The sequence below is a fragment of the Aspergillus udagawae genome, assembly GCF_001078395.1.
Source record: "Aspergillus udagawae IFM 46973 DNA, scaffold_4, whole genome shotgun sequence".
NCBI classification, from domain to species: domain Eukaryota; kingdom Fungi; phylum Ascomycota; class Eurotiomycetes; order Eurotiales; family Aspergillaceae; genus Aspergillus; species Aspergillus udagawae.
The window spans coordinates 3,763,122-3,785,344 of record NW_025091267.1 but is presented as its reverse complement, the minus strand read 5'-3'; the positions used below and the strand labels follow the sequence as shown (position 1 = coordinate 3,785,344).

Genomic DNA, 22,223 nt, shown 5'->3' with positions numbered 1-22,223 from the left:
AAAAAAAATTCAGCTATTTGCTCTGACTTTGCTATTAGACAGATTCGAGCTCGCTTACAGTTTAAGATAAATGGTTTCTAATTGAAAGATATACCCAGCACATTATCACGTTCCCCCGTCTATCCTTGTCAACCTTTGCTAGTATATACTGAGCTTGTGCTGCGCGTTCGGGAGCTTCGGTTCTTTTGCCACGAGATCCTAACGTGGAGTCGTCTCCGTCTAGCTATAAAAAGCTAAGCCGTGGAAAAGAGGGAAAGGTTGGATTTCCAAGGAATCTACAATTGCTGAGCTCAACACAGCAATATTAGGGGGCGAGAACCTTAGTATTGTTAATCATACGACGTGCTCTGGATCGCAGCTTTTGTTCCCAAGTCAGTCCATGACCAACGTCGGTCAAATTATTTTGTCAGTCAGTCCAACAACCCTTCCATAGAACGCGTTGAGCTAACTTGTGGTCAAATCACCGCTTTCCGTGGTGTGTGATCAATGTCCTCTTTCGTCAAGACAAACGAGGATATAGCAGTCAATATGACGCAAGAATAGGGCCGGCATTGAACTGCCTTCGGTTGCGGACTTTCTCTCGCCACATGGTAAAGGGCGTTCTGTTGTTCATCTCCCCTACAAGGATAGACTACACTATGTCGATGAAGCAAAAGCCATGTTCAGAAGGAATATAACATTATCGATCCGGAGCTGCCACTGACAAGGCCAGTTTATCGAACTCTTGATGGGTCGCATGTAAAGGGTACAAGCCTACTGTGCACATGACGATGATAATCTATTTGTCCCCATTACAGTGACCCTAAAGACTTTGAATAGTAGCATCCCGGTGTACCAGGAGTCGTGTTAAAAACAGAGGCACTTCATTGGATGTGGTATCTGGAGCTCTGTCCAGTCGACGGTCGACAATGATGCTGGTCGCCAAATGGAGATACTGAGAGAATCTGCGACAACGCGAATGATATTGGCTCCTGCTTCTGTTAGAGGATGGTCTAAATATTCAGTTCAGACATATACACTATGCAATGTACACGCTGCAAAGGCATGTTGTCCTACAAGGCTGCTGCACCACTAGCTTGAGAATTACCAGGAAATATGACACCGAGACTTCTATACATTATCATTCTATATATTATAGTAAATTAAGATATTTCAATACAACAGTGGTATACCACTGCAACACCGGAATTGTTATAGCTTCTGGGTAAGAGCAGTAAATCTCACCTCAAGCGCCCCCAAATCAAAGGTCGAAAGCACGTTGTTCAGGAACGTTGCGCCAAGGACATATTCGCCCCCACCGTCCTGGAATCCGACTACACAGAGTCCCGTAGACCCATCAACTTGAGGCTGCAGGATCAGGTCGGCGGGACTAACAGGGAAATTCACACCGCTGATAGTGATTGCGAGTTTGGGCGCTGTGGCATTGCAGGGAACTTCATAGAGGTTGGTAGCCGCGACGTAGGTCGCAGGGGGTTTGAAGGCACCGGCAATAGCAGTGGCAAGGGCTATTAGAAGCAGGAAAGGTCAGGTATGAGCGGACAGGGATGAGAGTCTTGGGGCTTACCGGTAGGTAGCATGGTGAGGGTGGTAGCGGTATCCACAAAACCAACGAAGGGGGGAAACGAGGTGGAGTTGGACAATGTGGAATTGGATCTTCCAACGATAGCGCCGTCGATGTTGATGTAATAGTAGTCGGGTCGGTTGATGGAAGGCTTTGAGCGGGTTTCCTTGCTCTGGAATGAATAGATGTTGCGCAGTTAGTCAATGAAGTCAATGATCCATCTCCTCTCTCCCTAAATGGGGACTACTCACGGTAAGGATCGACGCAGAGGCGGTTTTGCCCGTCGTGTTGACAGGGGGGATGCCGCCAACGGCAAAGTATCCATTGGGCCCATCCCGATCAGGAGCAAAGCTGAAGGTAGGCAAGCTCAAGTGCTGGTCAACCATTTTATAGAAGACAGGCTCGTAGGTCATATAGTGAGTCTTGATATTCTTGGTCGGGTCGTTGCCAGGGAATTCGCTGGTCAGAGACGCGAAAGCCAATCCGAACAAGCCGCTGACATTAAAATTGAAGTATGCTTGATCAACAACTGCCACCTGGGCATCCTTGACTGTGATATTGGCAATGGTGATGTCTTCCCAGCCGAATTTGCCGGCCAGAATCCCTGTACTATAGCTGATGTTGAAATTCACATTCCCAATCTGACCCCCGGTGAAATCTCCGCTAAACTGACGGCCAACTTGGCAATTGCTTTGCTGCGGCATATTAGGAACGACCTGACAAACAGCGACCGAAGGATTCTTACAATGGTGGGAGCTCCGGTGCTGTCAAGGCACTGAAACCCTTCCTTAAGGATCCAGGTATCACTCGACCCGGTATCCAATATCATGCTATATGTTTCATTGCCCCATCCAACCTCGGCGACATAATTGGCTTGACTAGGGTTGTTGATTGCCGTGAGGCCTCCATTGCTAGTGGATTGGCGACGGTGGAGGCCCTTCTGGTGACGCAGAACGCTGTGTACTGGCTTCAGAGGCACGACATTGTCCGTCACAAGGTCTAGGCCAAGTGGCCTTCTTTTGAGGGACTGATGGAATTTGCCTGAGTTTAACTCGGGGACTCTAGCAGCAGAAGAAACCGCCAATCCAAGCAACAGGGCTGCAACACACGATCCAACCATGATGAATTTTGGATAGGGACAAATCTGACAGTCGGGTAAATGTGTTGACCACCTCAAGCTGGCCAAAGGTCTCGTTTTTAAATGGGTTGAGCAATTCTCGAGTGGGCCATCATGGGCAAAAGATGAAAGGGGAAAGATCCCGCAGCTGAAAGAGAGTTTTTGAGGAGGGACATTTGATAGGTTCCATGTTTACAATAATAGAGACCTAGCAATGATACCTAAATTGCGCCAATCCCTTCCTTCTTGGCGATAGTGAGCTGAGCTGTTCCTGGATCTTGACGAACTTGTAGATCGGTGGCGCTTAAGTTACGAATTTCCGAAAAGGGGTTCATGCGATGGCGCAACTCTAGTGGCCCACTAGCTGAATAGTCCTGAGATTTGCAGCCCATAATTCCGATTCCTCACTGCCTTCCTCTCAGGAAGAATACTTACTCCGTACTGTGGGTTGACATGAATTTGGATGCCCCTTCAGAATGCCAATGCCCTCAAACTGCGAACTGTTTACAGAATTGCTCTGTCTACAAAATTAATGTCATGTGCTCTCCAACTCATATTATACCTTAATATTTGAATCTGAACGATACAATATGAAAATGTCCCTTAATATAGGAGAATACGCCTTAACCCAACAAATTGTACCTTATACGGGTAAATGGAGATTGAAATACCTGGATCACATAATGGGAGAGCGAACTGTACTGTATGAGGGGTTACCGAAGATTAACTAGGATTGTTCTGTTGTCCAAAACTATTCCCTTTTCTGTTAGAGCAGCTCCCTATAATAGCTGCGTCCACAATAACATAATCATATCACAAATACAATATTACTAAGTGCTTATATCGCCACCAATTCCTGCCTGGTTTTACAGCTATTCTCTCTGCCTATATTTTCATACCATCTCTTAAGACTCCGTCTATCCAGTCCCGGTAACTCACCTATCTTTCTCTACTTGTTGAAATGGCAATAGGAACAGATCTGTCCTTCCTGACATAAACCTGAGTATAGTCAACTTTGGCAAAACTTCCCAAAGACAAAATTTCTAACGCATGAGGGCTATTGACCGTCTACCTACTATACTGCACATTGAAGTTATCACCTCTGAATATAAGCCTCTGGGGGGCTGTTCTGTTCATTCCTAGGCTGTCTCTTGATCATCCTCAAACTAAATGATGGATGGGTGACATAGAGTTAACCGCAGTTCTCCTACCGGCACAAGCTTACTGTGAACATGACGACGATAATCTATTTGTCCTCATTACAGTGAGTGGGACATAGCTCTAGCCAGTTTGTTAAAGTGACACTGTCGGTCCAATAACGATCAACGATAGAAGGAGGCATCTTGAAAGTCATGGCATCCGGATCTTACTCAAAGCCAAAATAAATGCCCATGTTGGGATTCCACTCGTTGAATAGATCATCAATGGTTGAATCCGGCAACAGCCTAGGCCACTGGGCTTGCAAGTCCTCTGTCAAAACTGGAGATGGCCGTGCAGTGAGAATAGGATCATATGCCATTGTTGTTGGCGAAGCATGGCGTTGGCGCTGGACGGGAATCTGCGTCATCTGAGTTTCATACCACCACTGTAAGCGCTTAAGGCGATTATGATAGTGATAAAATACATCCCTTTCGCCTCGTGCGTCCACCAGGGGCGAAACCAAGGCTTGGACGCGTAGGATAACCTTCTGGAGTATCAGAGACATGTCTAACGAGTCTCTGAGTTTTGCGACTTGTTGGTCAATCGAAGAATCTGACGCGGCGACAGAGAGCTTTGCAGCTAGTGTAAAGCAGAATCCGGCTTGCACCCACTGCGTGTTATTGAATACAGTCTCCGAACGCAACGGGAGCGCGAGATAAAATTGAAAGAACTGTCTGGCTGCCACGAGTCCCATTGATAGGGCTTCGACGTGGAGCGACGACCAGACCATCGAGTCGTTCGGTGTTTTCCGGTCAAAGAGGGTGATTTGGCAGAGGTATAGCTCTGCTGTGTGGAACTGCATGACGAGAAACTCTGCTTTGGTCAGCCAGAGGACTTCACCAATGACGCTGAGCACTCAACTTACGATTGTGCGCAAAGGCAGTGAGGGAATCGGCTCTGAAATGATCTAGCTCAGCCTTCATCTTGCGAAAATGGGGTTCGAGGACGGCATCTGTAGAATGCAGTTCCGATGCATTTTGAGGCGACAGGTGATCAATACTTTCCAAAAGTTGCTGAAGATGTACTATATGAAGCAATTGTAGGTCCGACGGACAGATTGAGCTTGCAGCAAGCGATTGACAGCAATCTTCAATGTATGGCGTGTGTGGAAAGGTTGATAGCTTTTGAAGGATTCGCGATATGCTTTCGCCTTGTCAGATTCAAGTCTCAGACATAGTAAAATTGAAGTACCTTGATGAAAAGTAATAACATCCAATAACGGCTCTCTGCTCATCCCGGCCCCAGCACACTGGGTTTGTGCCGTTCTCAGCTATGCCAACCCTGGCTTGCCACAGCCGCATACCAGGAGCTCTGTCCAGTCGACGGTCGATAATGATGCTGGTTGCCAAATGCAGATACTGAGAGAATCGGCGAGGGCGCGAATGATATTGGCTCCTGCTCCTGTTAGGGGATGGTTAAAATACCCTGTTCAGACATACACACCATGCAATGTGTATCAGAAGGCCCTGGAGTAAATCAAAGGAGATCTCTCCTTTAAATACCATGCGGTCGCTAATCGTACTTTTTACTTGCTCCTCTAGTACACGCTGCAAAGGCATATTATCGTACAAGGCTGCTGTCAGGACTGTGAGGAATACTACTGGTCTCGTTCGACGTATTTCCTCGGTGCTCAGATCTGAAGGAAGGATAACAAACGGCAAATTAGGCATCATTGTTGCTTTGTATGCATCGATTAGAGCATTTGCTGCCTCCATAGACAGAATTCCTTGGTCAACAACATCTTTATTTGCACAATGGCTCTCAGACGCTGGACTCCGTGATGGGCTCGAATATGGTTGATTCTTGGATGTATTAAGCGCATTACTACTTCAAAAGTAGGCCAGCATGGCACTTACCTGATCAAACCGTCTTTTTGATGTAGCCGTCTCTGATCTAGCCAGGAGTTGATCAACCTTCTCTTCAAGAATATCAATTCTCCTGTTCAGCGCCACCACAGTCAGCACGAGATTCTAGCCAGGGATATTCATCAGAGTGCTAACTTGTCGCGCCGACTCCCATAAGTCTTGGAGCGTGCTTCACGAAAGACACATTCTTTTCCTAAACGCCGACATCTTTTTATTGTCAGCCCCCTGAGGATGGCAGATCAGTTGTTGTGCTATGCTGACCGTTGGCAACTTCCGCTATCTGCGGATCGAACACAACGTATCTTGCCACGAGCACAATTCTGGCAGGTTTTTACCATGGGGATCTGCGGCGTGGCTGCATCCGAGCTCTCATCAGGGGTCATTGATGAATCCGACATATAAATTCGATGGATTTGATGATAGTTGAAGGCCCGAATATGAAAGGGGATGGAGGAGTTTAGTGCTGATGGGTGAGAGAAAAAGTTGCCGCCTCAGGCAACAATATAGTACAGTTGTTCGCTGTGAAATATCCAGTATTACTGGCCATCGTTACTCAGCCCGCACGGCCATGTCTTAGACATCCGAGAAGGGAAGCAAGCAGCAGCAGCGGTTTCAGAGAGTATCTGCAGCCATTCCTCTTGATAATCTGCCGCTGTCTGCTAGAGTATCCCATCTGTCATGCTAAGAGCCGTTAACCCACGCAAGTCTCCATCCAGTCTTCAGGTAGTTGAGCTAAGAATTGACTTTTTGTGCAATTGGGCTATTTTATGTTGATGCCTGATTCTGGAACACGGACTGACTTAGTTATATTTTCTTGATTATCTCAGAGTGGCTTGGTTGACACGCCAAGTCGTGATTTTCTTGGCTACCATTGTTTACCTTGGGGCCACAACTGGCCACCATTCTGTTTGACAGCCGGATGAGCATCTACTTGCTTTCTCATCATAATGGCTTCATGGGGGGATAAGAGCCGTACCTTGCGCCAAGGCTTTTTGTCTCCTGCAAGCTCGGAAGCTGATGCTGCGCCCCAGGCCGCCAGCCAAGTGACGCGTTGTTTTGTCGGTATGGCTGCGTTCTTCTTGTGTCATGTCCCGAGTCCGTGTCCATGTCCGTGTCCGAATCCGACATCACGGCCTGTTTCAAGAAACCTACCGCGCTCCTAGGGCTTACTGACTCAGGCAGCTCAATTATTAACTTCAGCCTTCAAATGAAGCCAAGCCAACAAATGTCTTTGCTCTTCTTTCTCATTCGGAGAATAAGGGTCTAAATTTAGTCCTCTAACAGTTGATGCCCATTTTGCAACAAATCATGTACTAGAAGCTACGGCCAATGCCCCAATGCTCACCCACATTTACGGTGATGATGCTAAATTGCGGTTGATGTATCGACGGCAGTGAGAGCTGTTGATACTAAAGAGCTAGAAACATGCGTTGAGAAAATGGCTTAGCAATTGCAGTCAAGCTGTTGAGCAGGCACCGAAGTAACTGGCACCTACTTATATCGCATCAACCACGCAGGGACTTGGGACTGGGATCATTGATCGCTATCCTCGCATTTTACTTCCGACTTGCTTTTTATTTGCTTAGAGCATATTCTGAAAAGTTCTCATCATGGTCAGCAACACTACGAACCCCTCGGACTACTGTACGCTAGGTACTTGTCCATTGAGTCTCGCCAACTTCGACTATGTTCCTAACCTGGCCGGCAACGTTCTCTACCTGGCGCTTTTCGGTACGATGTTAGTGGCTAATCTGGGGCTGGGCATTTATTACCGAACTTGGGGATACCTAGTAGGTATGATCGGTGGTCTGGCCCTTGAAGTCATCGGCTATGTCGGAAGAATTCAGCTTCACTACAACCCATTTCCATTCGATCCATTCCTCGAGTGAGTTTCTACCTATCACCATTTCTGGTTAGCCACAGGACGATGATCTGACTTCCATTGTCTAGGTATCTAATTTGCCTCACCATTGGACCTGCCTTCTTGAGTGCCGCTATCTACATCTGCCTCGGTCATATTGTCGTTGTCTACGGCGAGGATATCTCCCGTCTCAAACCAAGAACCTACACCATTATCTTCGTTATTTGTGACTTCCTCTCTCTTGTGCTCCAAGCTGCCGGAGGAGCCATTACCTCGACTGCGGGTCATGATCAGCAGAACCTGCGTCAGACGGGGATCAACATCATGATAGCAGGTCTTGCCAGCCAAGTGGCATCTTTGGGAGTTTTCCTCTGTCTCTGCGCCGATTTTGCCTGGCGCGTGTACAAGAACCCGGACAAACTTAACGAATCAATGTACCATATTCGCAAGACGCTCAAGTGGAAGGCGTTCCTGACTGGTACGCTGTTTTTCTCCATGTTGGATCCCTCTACAAACATCTGACAATTTTAGGGCTCACCGTCGCGACATTAGCGATCTTCGTCCGTTCCATCTTCCGAGTGGCTGAACTGCGAGAGGGTTTCAACGGTCCCTTGGCGAATGACGAAGTGACATTCATGATTCTCGAGGGCGCTATGATGGTCATTGCTACTCTTTGCTTGACTGTTTTGCACCCAGGATACTGCTTTGGTGGATACTGGGATCAGACCAGCTGGAAGTCCATCAAGCAATCCAGTCAATTGAGCTTGACTGAACTGAAGCCACGGAACTCCCGGGCTTGATATGCTTAAGAACTATTGACGGTTATTATGACGGCCAAGATTTTCATGCTTATTCAGGGCAGGTATATGGAATTTGAAATAGAGAATGGGCTAGATAGAGAATAGATTGGTTTATGCCCCACATTTAATTTTATAGTTACATTCTCTTAGTAGTTCCTAGGCCATTTTGGGTGCATTGGATCATCTCCCCCTGAAGTGCCCCTGTCGGTGCTGGACTCCGATCCTGATTCTTGAGAACTTGTTTCCTAACACTCCTAGTCCACGTATTCTGCCGAATCTTACTTCGGCTGTCTTCAGCAGTACCGTCTTGTCTCTCTCGGTTTGTTTGAAGACGGGTAGATAGCCTCTTCGCATTTCTTCTTTTTCTGCTTTTGTGGGATCTTTTATCGTCGATCAGCCAAACTCAAGTGAGTGGATAGAGACAAAAAAAATAAGCATGCGTTTCTATCCAATTGCAGTAATGATCATTGAAATCTTCGCCAAGTGGGAGGGAGAGGCAAGATTGGACCTGTGGAAGGTAAAAGAAGAGAGGACTACATCATCCGAGAATCGAACACGGACCTCGTCGATGGCAACGACGAATCTACCATTAGATCAATGATGCGGCGAAAAAGAACATGAAAAGGGACGGCCCGGGATCGAACCGGGGACCTTCAAATCAATATGACGAGGGAACCCTGGTTTGACGCTCTCCCACCATTCCCTTTCCATAAATGCTTCCTGTAGCCGAAGTAGCCAATCAGCGTTCCGTTCCACCTGGTGTGATTATGGTTGTGATTGGCAGCCACCCTTACCCCTCGTTCTTCGCATCATGGATTGTTCTCCTAATTGGTGTTGTCTCAGCAGCTTGCTGGGCCGAGGTATCGCTCATCTTGGATCTGGTGGAGAATGGCACGTAGACTTACGTTGGACGCTGCTTGCGTTGGGACTTTCAGGACTTGCACAACGCCGGCGATATAAATAATATTGAGACTACCTCCCATGCCCTCGCTAATACCTTTCTAAACCAGCCACAAATACTGGAGAATCTTGAACTATTTCAGTATCTTCCGAATCGTACAAAATGGCCTTACAAGACTCACTAGCCGATTGGCAGCACAAAGTCGCCCAAAAGCAACAAGAATGTCTGCAAAAGATCCCCGCTGAATGGAAGATCCCCGAGAGCCTCCTCTCTTCCCTACGGCTACCACTAGCCGAGAACAAGAATGACCTGATTCAGGGTGATACTGTCCGCAAATCTGGTATCCTAACCGAGCGAGAACTGCAAATTACAGAGCAATACACGGTGTCTGGCCTTCTGTCAGCATTGGCAGAGGGAAGATTGACCTCGCTCGAAGTGACATTGGCATTTTCCAAGCGAGCTGCAGTGGCGCAGCAACTGGTATGAGTGTTCCCGTCGATATGTTGCAAATCCTCATGTGAAATAGGTAAACTGTCTCACAGAGACTATGTTCCCCGAAGCCCAAGAGCGAGCCAAGTATCTAGATGACCTCAAGGCGCAGGGGAAATCCTCAGGACCATTGCATGGCCTCCCGATCAGCATCAAGGACCTTTTCCATGTCAAGGGAACGCATGCGTCTATTGGAATGATTTCCTTTTTGGACGAGAGATCGACTGACAACTCGCCTCTGGTCGATATTCTGCTAAGCCTAGGAGCTGTTATCTATGTCAAGACGAATATTCCTCAAACGATGATGGTACATATACCTCATCAATTCCAATGCATAATTGCTGACACTTGCCTTCCATAGACTGCTGACTCGCACAATAACGTCTTCGGTCGTACCCTGAACCCCCACAACACTCTCTTAGGACCCGGCGGATCCAGCGGAGGTGAAGGCGCTCTTATCGCCTTGAGAGGTTCGCCACTAGGCGTCGGAACCGATATTGGAGGTAAGATACGTCCCCGTTGGTGGAAAGTAATTAACAAAGCCAGGATCAATCCGTATTCCCGCTCTATGCTGCGGCACATACGGCTTCCGGCCCAGTGCGTCTCGTATCCCAAACGGCGGTGGGCGCAGTTGTAGCACCCCCGGCATGAAGTTCATCCTGTCCTGTGCAGGGCCACTAGCTCTGGATATGGATGCAATTGAAGTCTTTCTGAAGACTGTCATAGATGCGAGGCCCGGGCTGTACGATTCCTCGGTCATCGATGTGCCCTGGAGAACGGCGACTGTCAGACATCCCCTGCGAATTGGCGTCGTGCCCCCGGACTCTATCTTCCCTTTGCACCCACCAGTGCGAAGAACCTTGGCGGAGGCAGCCAGCTTACTGAAAGCGCAAGGTCATCAAATCATAGAGCTGTCGGCCGAGGAATGTAAGGTAATGGAGATCAACGAAGTCGCATGGAATATCTTTACTCTCGACAGCGGAGCTATGGAGCACTTACAGGCGGCCGGTGAGCCACCTGTGCCTGCTCTCATTCACATCAAGCGCCAGGTGGAGATACTCAAGCAGGCGGGGAAAACTTCCCTCCCTGATTTCAGCCATGTAGATCGGCTAGGGAAGCTCGCTGCTCTCAACGCCAAAAGAGCGGATCTCCGAGAAACTTGGAGGAAGATGTGGAACAGCCACGATCTGGATATTTGTCTTGCGCCATCGGCTCAAAACACGGCTGTTCCGCATGATATGTTTGGACTCGCACCGTACACGACTTTCCTAAACTGCCTTGATGTAAGCTAATCTTTCGAAACTCGGAAGCTTCATCTAACATCTTGTAGTATCCTTCGTGCATCATTCCTTTCGGGCAGGTCAACGAGACGGATGCTCAAGAGGCGTTTGAGCTTTCTCCGGGTCAGACTGGACCGACTTGTGAGTATTCTTGCTGATCTTCGGGCCTATTGTTCTAACTGACAATTCGCATTTAGACAACTTCGCGCAGCTGGAAGGCGCACCGTGCTCTATTCAGGTCTTCACTACCACGATGAGAGATGAAGAATGTTTGGAAATGGCAAGGATCATAGACAAGTGTCTGAAAAGCAAGGCATAGTGGGGACGCAAAGTTATCCCGATGCAGACTGACAGGCATTCTTCACCACCACAGTGAAATACAAGCATTATAAGGCAACCTAGTATTAATTGGGCCGAGGCGATCACTAGGGATCCACACACTAAAGGTACATGTGATGGATCATATTTGCATTCCAACTGCTCTACACTAAGCTGCATTAGAGTTAGAGTGTACTCAATTATTGAAATCCCTATCAAAGAAGCAATATGATCGACGTGGCATTGTTTTACCACAGTTTCTGCAGCGTGATGTCTCTTGACAAGTTGTCCCATCAAATCAGGGAAGTTTCACAGAGCAATATGTTCACATGTACATGATCGACGCCAATAAAAAGGCGAGCCTGTATGCAAGGGGCACCACAATCACCATCCCTTTCAACTATCCAGTGTCCTCAAAAGGCCTTGACCTCCAACCCCTCAACCTCAACTCCCGCGATTTCAAGCCCAAGTCAGACTATCCGCGCACCCTATCCGCTATCTGCTATCCGCTATCTAGCCGTCTAGATTCGCGCCTCTGTCCAAAATGGTTGCCTTCAACTCCAAAGTCGAATCATACGAATCCGCCCTATTCACAGGTACGCATTCCTCGCACCACTCCCTCGCAACAACAATACTTACAGGATAGGCGCCATCCTCACCACCACAAAATCCAACTGCGGCACGTTCCACGTCCGCCAGAATAAACAATCCTCCTCGCTGAACCTCTTCGGAAGACCACCGAAAAACGAATGGGCTTCCTTCAACACCACGATCGGAACCATCAACGTATGTTCTGGCCTCCCTGACTATGGTCAAATTACCCAGCTAAGGAACATCAGGTCACCGGGACAATCAACTACCTCAGCTTCGACACGGTCATGGAAGTGAGTGTTGCGGGTCTCTGCGTCGGAGCGTTCACGGGGAACCCGCAGTCCTCGTTCAAGATCGAGGTTGATCTGGAGTGCGCGAATGGAGAGCTCCAGCTCACTGCTGTGGGAGATGATATCTGGCTCAAGGTTGATATGGACTTGGTGCAGGTTGGGAAGGATAAGAAGGCAGAGCGGGTGAAACTATCCGAGTCGGTTTGTGTGAAGAGTCTGCCGCAGGAGTTGTGTGAGCCGTGGATGCCGATGCGGTAGGATATAGGCTGGGTTTGAATGGGAATGACCTCTTTCGCTATGTCAGCAGGTATGGGAATGGATACAGGATATAAAGTTCATATTCGTGGCCAATTTGTCGAAACGGTTTGAATTTCTAATAATGGCTTATACGTGACATGGGATTTATGCTATATTTCTAGACTGCTTTTATGGAAGACCCCTCAATGATACTTGACAAGCAAACGTGTCATGAAATATTTCTTCGCGGTAGCTTTATCAGAACAACTCTCTATGCTGCGGCAACGTCGTCCAACTTCGTCCAGCTTTATGACTCAGGCTAAACACCTCACAATCACTCATGGGTGCACGATTTGTGGTGGTCGATGATACCCATAGTCCCAAGCGTGATCATTGCGTAAATAATAATAAGAACCCGTCATGACTCGATCATAACAAACCCTCATCCAGCCCACATCCAGCAGAGTACAGCCTTCAAGTGGCTTCTCGTCGTCTTCAATTCCTTCATCCCCATCTCATCGCGAATAAGGCTCCCAGCTCGCATCGATGGTGTTGACAAATCCCTCATTGTTGATCGTATGTTCCTCTGGTGGCGGTGCTTTCCGAGGTAGCTCCATGGCTTCTTGTATGAAGATGAATCCCAATGTGAAAGAATATCAACTGCTAATCTCTCTGATGCATTATTGCTTTATTTAGATAATGAGTGTAGAAGCTGTTATTGTTAATCTGCTCTGCATCATTACAAGTATTTACATAGGCCCAAAAACTTAATCTGGCTTAGCTTCCATTGTCAGGAGATCTGCCAATATTTTGTGGGGCAGTATCATGATGTGCTCATGCGCTAGTCCGTATAGAGTATAGACAATATATAGTCTCCCACTTTTGGGTGATGTCACTGATGCTGGTGGCGACTCAAAGCATATTTTGAACTATCGCCCCTTATTGTTTTTGATCATGGACTCCACTCAGGCTCAACAATGAAATGAATCCCAAAGAGAGCCAGAAGCCGTTTGCAGAAGTAAGTTTGACCAGTCCCACATTTGCACACTTTAATTCACTTCTTTGTCTACTTTAGTCGCTCGCAGAGGGCGAAAAGCATCTCCTCAGCATTTATGGGAAGTTACCTCACAGAGGGCTACTAGGCCCAGGGTCTACGGTACTTTCCTGCTTCATGGATAATGATCATATAAAGACAATGTCTAACAGCCAAAGCATCGGACCTACTTCGACTCTGGTGACTATGCTCTTGCTGCAGCTCATAAAGTGACGGATGAAGGGACTATTCAAACTGGAACAGCCCATCCGTTGCGAGAGAGCATTCCACATCCCTTTGCCCCCGTCCCAAGCTCCGGTAATGTCGCTGAAGATGCCAACAGGGACTTACATAGTAGGAGGAGTTCAAGTCCTGAATAGGGGAAAGATGAATTCGACGTCTGGATTGCCATTATGCCTTGTCTTTTCATGGAGACTGGTTTCATTGGAAATTGCCAACTGAGGTGAGAGGTAGGAGTCATTAAGCCATAGATGGTCATGTGCAGAACCATCGCCATATGGCTATCTTCCAAGTCCGACTTGCAAAGTGATTTAATGAGTATGTGAGTATGTGATAAGGATGGTCTGTAGCATGTTAGGCCGATAAAGTCAGCTTGTCCTAGCTCAAAATTTGATTCAAGCAGGAGTGAAATTTATGGATAGCACTCTTAATATGTCCTTCAAGCCACTCGTTATAAAAGCCGGGAATTCCACGCCAATGGAGCATATGGCTGTTCTCGACTACCCTTGATAGCGCTCAGCTGACCCAGTCTGCCTTGCGCTCCTTGTTGAATGTTCAGCTACGAATCATTGCACGCTTTCCGAAATCTTGTGAGCTTGACGCAAGAATACCGCAACCGTCATTAAGCTGAGGACTGTAAAAGTTTAAACCGCCGAGCCACCAAAGGATCAGAAGAGTATGCGTAGGTCGACATCCTAACAGTTCGGCAAGCGAAATGATTCCAATCGACTATTCTAGACCTGGACCAACCTGAAACTCTACACTTCTAATCTGAATGTGGAATTTCTGTAACTATTTTGTGGTAGTTCCGTCATGCATCATCGCGCGTCATCAGACTCAACATCTAGACTGGCCACCGAGGCTTTAAAATATCCTTACACTGCTATTGGAATCTGGACCAAGTAATACTTAGTTCAAGCACTCCACACAATTCTACCTTACTATTAACACATTGATAAACTGTCCAGTGCCTCTTCAATATGCCTATTGACGATTACGGTGTTTGGAAGGCATATCCTGTGCACTACGTAGTTGAACATGACGAAGACGACTCACGGTCCCCGCATCTCTCATTGTATTATGACGACAGTGGGAAATATCGCAAGGAGGGCACTGAGGGCAACCTTCGCCGGACGGGGAAGGAAATTACTGGGCTTTTCCGAGCTGCAATCAATATCAAATCCGGCGACAAGAACGACTCTCACCTCGTGTATTGGGTAGATCACGAATTCAACCAGCATCCCATCATCGACCGGCTCAGAGTTCTAGAGCCAGGATTCCATCTACTCGAAGATACGAAACCAAGCCCTGATGGCCCAAGGATTGACTTTATCCGGAGTAACTTGTTCAATGTTAACAGCGGCCGGGTTCTGCCACATGACGTTGAGGGCCCTGATAACGATATTATCGACGTGCTGGAACCTGAAGTCCGTCAGGCGATTGAACACCGCGCTGAAGTATATGTGTTTGGTTCGCGTTTTAACACAAGAGACGGAATCCATGATGTCCATATGAACCAGGGCAACAAAGGGCACTGGAAGGAGGATGACGGCATCTTTCAAGACGGAGCTCTCTTAATTCATTTCACGAATCCTGACCGATGGGTTGGTGTTTTCCTCGGCTTCGCATCCCAAGCAGCCCACACCGATGATCGGACTGGACATGCCATATCATCGGAGAGTTGGAGTGACTACCTTAGTGACCAAAGAGGGGATACTGGTCTTATTGAGAATTCCGTGGCAATCAAAGAGGCAAACATCAAATCTCCTGGACCGGGTGGTCCGACGGAAAGACGAGAATCCGTCACTCTCACCAACCTCACGAGCAAACCACTCTCCCTCTCGATGTGGCAGATTCATAACTCAGCTGGTCAAATCCAGGTTTTACCCCCTAATGCAGCATTGGACGCAATGGCAACAAAAGCTTTCGAGATCCCCCATTGTCATCTTTCCACTCATGGCGACACCATTACTCTTGTGAATGAATACGGGCTCAAAGTGGACGGTGTAAGCTACAGCGCCGGACAGGCAAAACCCGAGGGCCAGCCAATTGTTTTTGCTCATTGAGACTCGATAGAGGAACTATTGAAGCCTGTGTGTTTATGGCTTACATGGAATGGGGGCAACAGGATCCAAGATGCACAAGTCATTTGAAGTTCGCATGTTGATATTTGTTCGGCCGCCGCAGCCTTCCTTAGAAGTTCCTTGGCGAGTTCTTACAGTCCAAACCTATATAATATAGGTTGAATTGGCTTCTAGCCCGTGACACTATCGTTCTTGCAAAAACTATGATCTATATGCTGCACATGAGAAGCAACTTCAAAATAAGAAGCAATCTAGGAGGCAGATAGAAGCTGCGGAGGGATTCTCTATCCACGAAGGGTAGTAGTTCATTCAACACAGGGATCGGGCTAAAGATATCCCAACTATCCCTGTGGAGTAGGCAGTAGATGCAGAACAATGCCTTCAATGGGCACCCCCGCGCTGCAGTGACTGTCATAATATAGGCCATAAGCGATTGCAATGTCCGCAGCGCAAGAATATCTAGTTTTAGTAATATAATCATGTTTTAGGTGTTCAAATACCCTCTAATTTTTCTAAGGTTTAGTGTCCGCTCAATTGTGGATTACGTTAATGGTAAAAAATCAGATAAATCAGCAAATTATCCAGCCGAAAAAAAAGGAAAGTCTGGGCGATCTTATGCAATTGCGGTCCGGTCCGGTCCTTGGTCGCCGACTACAGGACCGGGACCGCACCATTTCGAGGCCTACTGGTTGCCCTATGCATAAAATGACATAGATCCTACTAACAGGGATACCGGAAAAATCCTTAATATAAGCGTATCTTGGCTATTTGGGTTCGAAAAAACAATCGAAGAGTGTAACTGGTGACACCAGTTACGGGATGTACTGTACAGCTGGCCGACAACCTTGAAAATTGTCAGAGATGCTACTGCTACTAGAAATATTACTCAAGTTTGACATGAACCCTCTCAGGCCTGTGATGAGCTAGAGAATAATCAAAACAGCCAAGTATTCTGTTTCTTGCGGAACTGTATAACTGGTTCAAACTGGGGTCTGGCAGTCAACCGTCTTGTGGTACTCATCGTATTCACAGTGTTGGCGATCAGACTTGCACTGTAGATGAAGATTAAATGATAAGAACAGATCAATTTGCCCGGACTCAAAATCGGAATCTACCCTCTTGTTGGCAGCCGAACCGCAATTGAGTACCTGGTTCTTTCCTCCCTTTAGGTGTGTCACGCGTTGTATTTCAAGCTGCATTCCTGTAAAGTGGTGCAGAAAGGGTAGTGTTATCTCTATATAGACGTCTCATAAGAAGAACTTACTCCTCCGAATTTACTAAGCTGTACGCCTAGGGCATCAAGATCGTCCAACTCGGTAGCGGGGGTTGCCAACCGCGCCCATTGCGGCGAAGAGAACAATGGTAATGCCGGTGATCTGCATGGTGGAAGATTGGTCTTGTAAAAGATTGCGGTATAGTAGTTGAGAGAGAAATGGTCTTGATGAGATTGATACTTTACAAATTGGAGCGCCGTGAAGGTGTCTTATATAGACAATGCCGGATACTTCCTGCGATATTTGACAAATACTATCCTCGAATTCGACGCTGTCATCATTGGGGCCGCGGTCGAAAGATAATCCAAGCTATCTAATAAAAGATATGCCTCATATATCCAAAAATCTCAACTTGTCAGGTGGTATGATCTCCAAATTCAGATATTGGACTGTCAGCCTGTCAGAACCTACTCCGAGTACGTTGCTGCCTAGTAGGGGTCCAGGAGGGTCCCCACCCTGGGAGACCCTCATTCAAGTTGACCCTTACAACGATTCAAGGCCCCGTCTGGTTCCACCATATCAACTCTTTCACTTCCCTACTGTCTTCTTTCTCTTACCTGTATTCTAATTGAACCATCATTCAACATTGTCAGCTTTCCAAAATGGACCACCTCCGTGATTCTCTGCTAAGCTCTCTGCCTAGAGACACACCTTCTACCGCAACGATCGACCATTCTCGCAGAGATCAGGAAGGTACACGCCAGTCTGTCGCTCGGGGTGAATTCAAAGAGGTTCGAGACATGGCCTTCAGTAACCGGACCTGGGTCGTTACCAGCCGATACTGCGATATTGGAGATGGTGTAGACTCCCTTGAAGGCCACATTCATTCCCTGTGGTATATGTACTACGAGCTTGGCCGAAACATCTCTTCCGAATCACCTGATCATGAGGGAATAGTCCTCGATATCCTCCGCATTCAAGGAATGGGGCCGTTGACTAGACCTGCACGCGGAGTCTATGGGATTGATATCGCAAGAACCGTCGACGGTACACTGTGGCACGATCTCCCCTTCTTGGTTGGCGATATGACCAATTTCTGGGTCAATCACAGTGCTTCTATGTCGGGAACACACCGTCTCAACTTTGCAACATTCCTGGCTAAACTTGCATCTACTCGTGTCGCTAAGGATAGGCTGTGCCAAGTTGCTCTTCTGATCTTCCGTACTCTCTTTGAAAGCCCTCAAGCACTTCGCACTGGGGAAGAGTCAGACGAGGAAGACCTCAACCGAGGTACCAAGCAGCTTGAGGTCTTTCATCTGTTACCAGCTGCTGTTGCTTGGCTGAAAATAACAAGCCACACCCTCCTTTTGCTATCAGACTTGTATTGGAACGACTGCCCTAGCCACATCAGCAAGGGTGGTGAGGAGTTCCTCGAATCGGAGCTCGGACAGCGATCACCTGCTGGATTCTCGCCATGGAGATACATGTTCTGGCTGAAGCGACTTCATGACATTCAGGAAGAAGCTAAAGAAGCCAATGAGAAAGCCCTGGAGGAGCTTGCCACTGATGGCATCCAGTACATGATCAACACAATCAAGCAAAGGAACGCTGGGGTCCTCAGGGCTTACAAGAATGGTGGCGATGCCTTGCACCAGGATAAGCATCTTTCATGTCTAAAGCCCCTTGCATGCGTTGAGGAGCCAGAGTCGTAAAGACTTGGATGAAGTTTCGAAGGAAAACTCGAAAATGGCATGTAGACATTCCCCCTTCCTCTCTCTTTCTCAGCCTCTTCAGTCTTCAAGTTGAATGTCACTCTCTCTGCTCCTTACTGGCAGTTTTTTATCAAATCTACATCTGCACCGTCTTTTAGAAGATTAACTGCCAAATTATTCATGCAAACCTTTCTTTCCTGGACCCAAAGCAAGTCTTCGCCAAAGTCGTGAAAGGAAAAGAAGTAAAGGAGTGGTTAGAAAGAGGATATGTCAATGGGCAACCCTCTTATTTTGTCATCGTTTATCGGACCTTCATTGACGCTAGGGTTTCACGGAAAGAAAACAAAGAAATCAAAGGCAGTGGAAAAATTACTGCACCTATCAGTGAAGCTCTCAGTGATCCTTCAGGATCTGCTGACCTTCAACTTAAAGGTGGAGGTCAAGGCGCGACTAAAGCAAAGGTGGATACTGAGACCCCTGGTGAGAGTATTTACGCTGTTTGCTATACAAAGGTTACATTAGACTTTCATGATGGCGAACCTAAAGTTAGAACAACTGATCAGTGGGTACCCTTCACAGGGAAAAGGGGAAAAGTGCTCGCGGAAGAGAAATACCTTGAGGGCAATTATCGAGGATAAAGACGAGAGTGCAGGCGTCAAAATTGTCGCACCAATGAAGCAACACAGGTAGTATATGTATTTTGCATTCCCAATGATCTGAGAATCCCAGGTTCCACAGAGTGAAATCACAGCGTTCCAAAGTCACGTCGCGGCAAGCCCTGATTTGGCTCCTAAAGGGACCCTCAGCCTCCTAACTTCATTCGTATAGATACATGAAATAGTTACCCTATGGCTGAGAGTCTCATCTATAATATAGTCTTCTGAACAAGTATTAAAATAGTCATAGTATAATACTATCATAATAGTTCAGCTCCCTGATCTATACTTCAGATATCAGATAGCCTTTTAGACTCCGCCTGTATGGAATGTATCCTGCGCGCTCGCTACTGTATGGATTCGGATTCAGGCATCCGGCGGTGATATTAGCTCAAGCCACTGCATATTCATACTTCCAACTTCTGTCCTGAACATTTCTATATTGCTTACTCGAAATGAGTCAATGCACTTGGCATTGTATTGTTGATTTGTCAAATACGAGATATCCCCACAGTGATTTCAAAGCAACCCTTGGCTGCCAAGCATACAGATATCAAGATGGAACGACATGGAAGAGAGAGGGGTGTATAAATTACATAGAAATTCGCTGAATGCATGCATCAATCAACACACAGATTGATATTCTCTCCTCAAATCCCAATCACAATGTCATCTGTTAGCATCTTTGGCCTCGGGGCTATGGGAAAAGCCCTAGCCTCTCGGTTCCTTGCAGAGAAGTACAAAGTCGCCGTATGGAATCGATCCCCAGAAAAGGCAAGCCCTCTGCTCGAGAAGGGTGCAACACTTTCCCATACAGCAGTGGATGGCATCAACGCAAGCGATCTGATCATCATCTGCCTTCTCGATAACGCCGCCGTCCAAGCAACCCTCGACAGCGCTCTTGACCGCCTCCACGGCAAGACAATCGTCAACCTCACAAACGGAACGCCTGATCAAGCTCGGAAATTGTCTGATCTGATCGTCAGTCACGGTGCTCAATATGTCCACGGCGGAATCATGGCCACCCCTTCCATGATCGGTTCGCCTCATGCTCTCGTCCTGTACAGCGGGTCACCCGATGCATTCAACGCCGCTGAGGCCGATCTCTCGGTGCTCGCCAACTGCGTATTCCTCGGTGAGGATGCGGGTTCCGCGTCGCTGCATGACCTTGCCCTTCTCAGCGGCATGTACGGTCTCTTCTCAGGCTTCCTGCATGCAACCGCTCTCGTGAAATCCAGCACTCCCGCCGTCAAGTTCCTGGACCTCCTGGTTCCCTGGCTGGGGGCAATGACCGAATACACTAAAGGGATGGCAAAGCAGATTGATGAGGGGCAGTATGCGAGCGAAGGATCGAATCTCGCTATGCAATTGGTTGCTGTTGAGAATATTATCGACGCCAGTGCGGCCCAGCAAGTCTCTGCTGATTTTATTCGTCCGATGAAGGAATTTATGGAGAAGGCCGTAGCGGCTGGTCACGGTGGTGATGATATCTCTTCTTTGATTGACTTTGTGAAGTCAACATGACTTGCGCCTGTATGTTAGATTCTTGAGCTTACAGACAATGGGCTATATGCTTCATCATTGTAGCCTTTAGACCTCTGATTTGTGGTAGTTATATGAGCATTTAGCATTGTAGGATCACTGTGGAGTGAACAAAATTGGACTTCATGCAGATTTTAATAACAAATATCATTGATTAGAAACAAAGAAACACTAGAGTAAAACAGGAAAAAACAGACTATAACTTTCTCAATCTTTTCATGTCATTGGACACGTGTACTAGTCCAGACAGAAGCCATGTAAACACGAGCCTAAGACTTGGTGTTCTTTTCAACATTATAGTTGATCATCTTCACCATAATCTTTCCCTTCTCACTATCAATCAAGAACGAATCTATACCGTCTCTGACATTGATGCCATAGGCATCACGGTAGCTCCATCGCTCTGTGACCCATCCCCCATCTCCTTCTACCACAGTGCCCTCGATGGTATAAGCAGTGGTAGGCAACTTACTATTAAGCAGCCTAGCCGACTCCTTGATGCCCTCATGTCCAGTGAAGAATTCGTTGAAAGTGCCCATCAGCGACAGATGCAGGGAGCGAGAGTAGTTCCGCTTGATGTCCAGTGGAACGTCACCGATATAACGCAGCAGGATATGCTCCCAGTAGATGTCAGAGACAGAGCGATTCTCCTCACGAGGGAGGTCACCGGATATGAGATACTCTAGGACTTCCTCATTAGGCTTGCTCTTGGGATCCTTAACATTGTCCGAGATCTCTTTGAACTGCTCCCGGAGCCATTTCTCGCCTTGAGGCAGACGAGGGTCCGTCACGGTGAGATCGGGGTACTTCTCAATGAGCATCTCCGCAAGGTCGTAGTGACCGTTGTCAAGGAGGAGCTTGAAGATGGTGCAGCCTTCCTTATCACGAGCTGTGGGGCTCGCCCCATTCTCAAGGAGCTGCATCATGGCGGCTTCCTGGCCGGCTACGGCTGCCGCGAGCAGTGGAGTGACGCCGTCGTAAGATTCATTGACGTCGGCGCCGAGATAGATCAGGAACCTGATGATGTCGACGTTACCCTTGCGGGCTGCATTCACGAGAAGGCCGCAGGAACTGGTGGTGGTCACCTTGGTGCCGTTCTCAACCGAGTTGATAGATCTCGGGGAGGGAATTTGGCGGCTGATAAGGGCAGGCATTTTGCTTGTAAGTTTCGATAGTGGAAGAATTGGAATGGTGGATATAGTAATTTGCAGATACGTCTTGATTGTCGGTTA

At 47.5% G+C, this 22,223-nt stretch overlaps 9 protein-coding genes and 1 non-coding gene across 10 annotated transcripts; 6 read left to right on the top strand and 4 right to left on the bottom strand.

The window, feature by feature from the left end:
- Positions 1–1,191: 1,191 nt before the first annotated feature.
- On the bottom strand, positions 1,192–2,681 carry Aud_006700 (pepsin-like aspartic protease; the record flags this gene model as incomplete). The annotated part of the gene is made up of 4 exons (XM_043291597.1): positions 1,192–1,505; positions 1,565–1,733; positions 1,813–2,256; positions 2,307–2,681. 4 exons carry the CDS (start codon positions 2,679–2,681, stop codon positions 1,192–1,194), a joined length of 1,302 nt encoding a protein of 433 aa, XP_043147532.1.
- A 1,363-nt stretch (positions 2,682–4,044) lies between these two features.
- Aud_006699 (uncharacterized protein) lies at positions 4,045–4,801 on the bottom strand (the record flags this gene model as incomplete). Its single annotated transcript, XM_043291596.1, has 2 exons — positions 4,045–4,691; positions 4,744–4,801. The coding sequence occupies 2 exons, from the start codon at positions 4,799–4,801 to the stop codon at positions 4,045–4,047; spliced, it is 705 nt and encodes a 234-aa protein (XP_043147531.1).
- A 2,552-nt stretch (positions 4,802–7,353) lies between these two features.
- Positions 7,354–8,404, top strand: Aud_006698 (RTA1 domain-containing protein; the record flags this gene model as incomplete). Its single annotated transcript, XM_043291595.1, has 3 exons — positions 7,354–7,628; positions 7,694–8,082; positions 8,136–8,404. 3 exons carry the CDS (start codon positions 7,354–7,356, stop codon positions 8,402–8,404), a joined length of 933 nt encoding a protein of 310 aa, XP_043147530.1.
- Positions 8,405–8,938: 534 nt separating this feature from the next.
- On the bottom strand, positions 8,939–9,008 carry Aud_006697. Its single transcript has one exon. It is a non-coding gene; the product is annotated as a tRNA-Gly (tRNA).
- Positions 9,009–9,467: 459 nt separating this feature from the next.
- Aud_006696 (putative general amidase) lies at positions 9,468–11,393 on the top strand (the record flags this gene model as incomplete). The annotated part of the gene is made up of 6 exons (XM_043291594.1): positions 9,468–9,785; positions 9,832–10,101; positions 10,156–10,297; positions 10,341–11,077; positions 11,125–11,215; positions 11,272–11,393. 6 exons carry the CDS (start codon positions 9,468–9,470, stop codon positions 11,391–11,393), a joined length of 1,680 nt encoding a protein of 559 aa, XP_043147529.1.
- Positions 11,394–11,936: 543 nt separating this feature from the next.
- Aud_006695 (uncharacterized protein) lies at positions 11,937–12,531 on the top strand (the record flags this gene model as incomplete). The annotated part of the gene is made up of 3 exons (XM_043291593.1): positions 11,937–11,988; positions 12,039–12,178; positions 12,232–12,531. The coding sequence occupies 3 exons, from the start codon at positions 11,937–11,939 to the stop codon at positions 12,529–12,531; spliced, it is 492 nt and encodes a 163-aa protein (XP_043147528.1).
- Positions 12,532–14,763: 2,232 nt separating this feature from the next.
- On the top strand, positions 14,764–15,849 carry Aud_006694 (uncharacterized protein; the record flags this gene model as incomplete). Its single annotated transcript, XM_043291592.1, has 1 exon — positions 14,764–15,849. The coding sequence occupies one exon, from the start codon at positions 14,764–14,766 to the stop codon at positions 15,847–15,849; it is 1,086 nt and encodes a 361-aa protein (XP_043147527.1).
- Positions 15,850–17,743: 1,894 nt separating this feature from the next.
- Positions 17,744–18,793, top strand: Aud_006693 (DUF3632 domain-containing protein; the record flags this gene model as incomplete). The annotated part of the gene is made up of 1 exon (XM_043291591.1): positions 17,744–18,793. One exon carries the CDS (start codon positions 17,744–17,746, stop codon positions 18,791–18,793), a length of 1,050 nt encoding a protein of 349 aa, XP_043147526.1.
- A 1,322-nt stretch (positions 18,794–20,115) lies between these two features.
- Positions 20,116–20,973, top strand: Aud_006692 (NAD(P)-dependent oxidoreductase; the record flags this gene model as incomplete). Its single annotated transcript, XM_043291590.1, has 1 exon — positions 20,116–20,973. The coding sequence occupies one exon, from the start codon at positions 20,116–20,118 to the stop codon at positions 20,971–20,973; it is 858 nt and encodes a 285-aa protein (XP_043147525.1).
- Positions 20,974–21,260: 287 nt separating this feature from the next.
- On the bottom strand, positions 21,261–22,145 carry Aud_006691 (ankyrin repeat domain-containing protein; the record flags this gene model as incomplete). The annotated part of the gene is made up of 1 exon (XM_043291589.1): positions 21,261–22,145. One exon carries the CDS (start codon positions 22,143–22,145, stop codon positions 21,261–21,263), a length of 885 nt encoding a protein of 294 aa, XP_043147524.1.
- Positions 22,146–22,223: the final 78 nt, after the last annotated feature.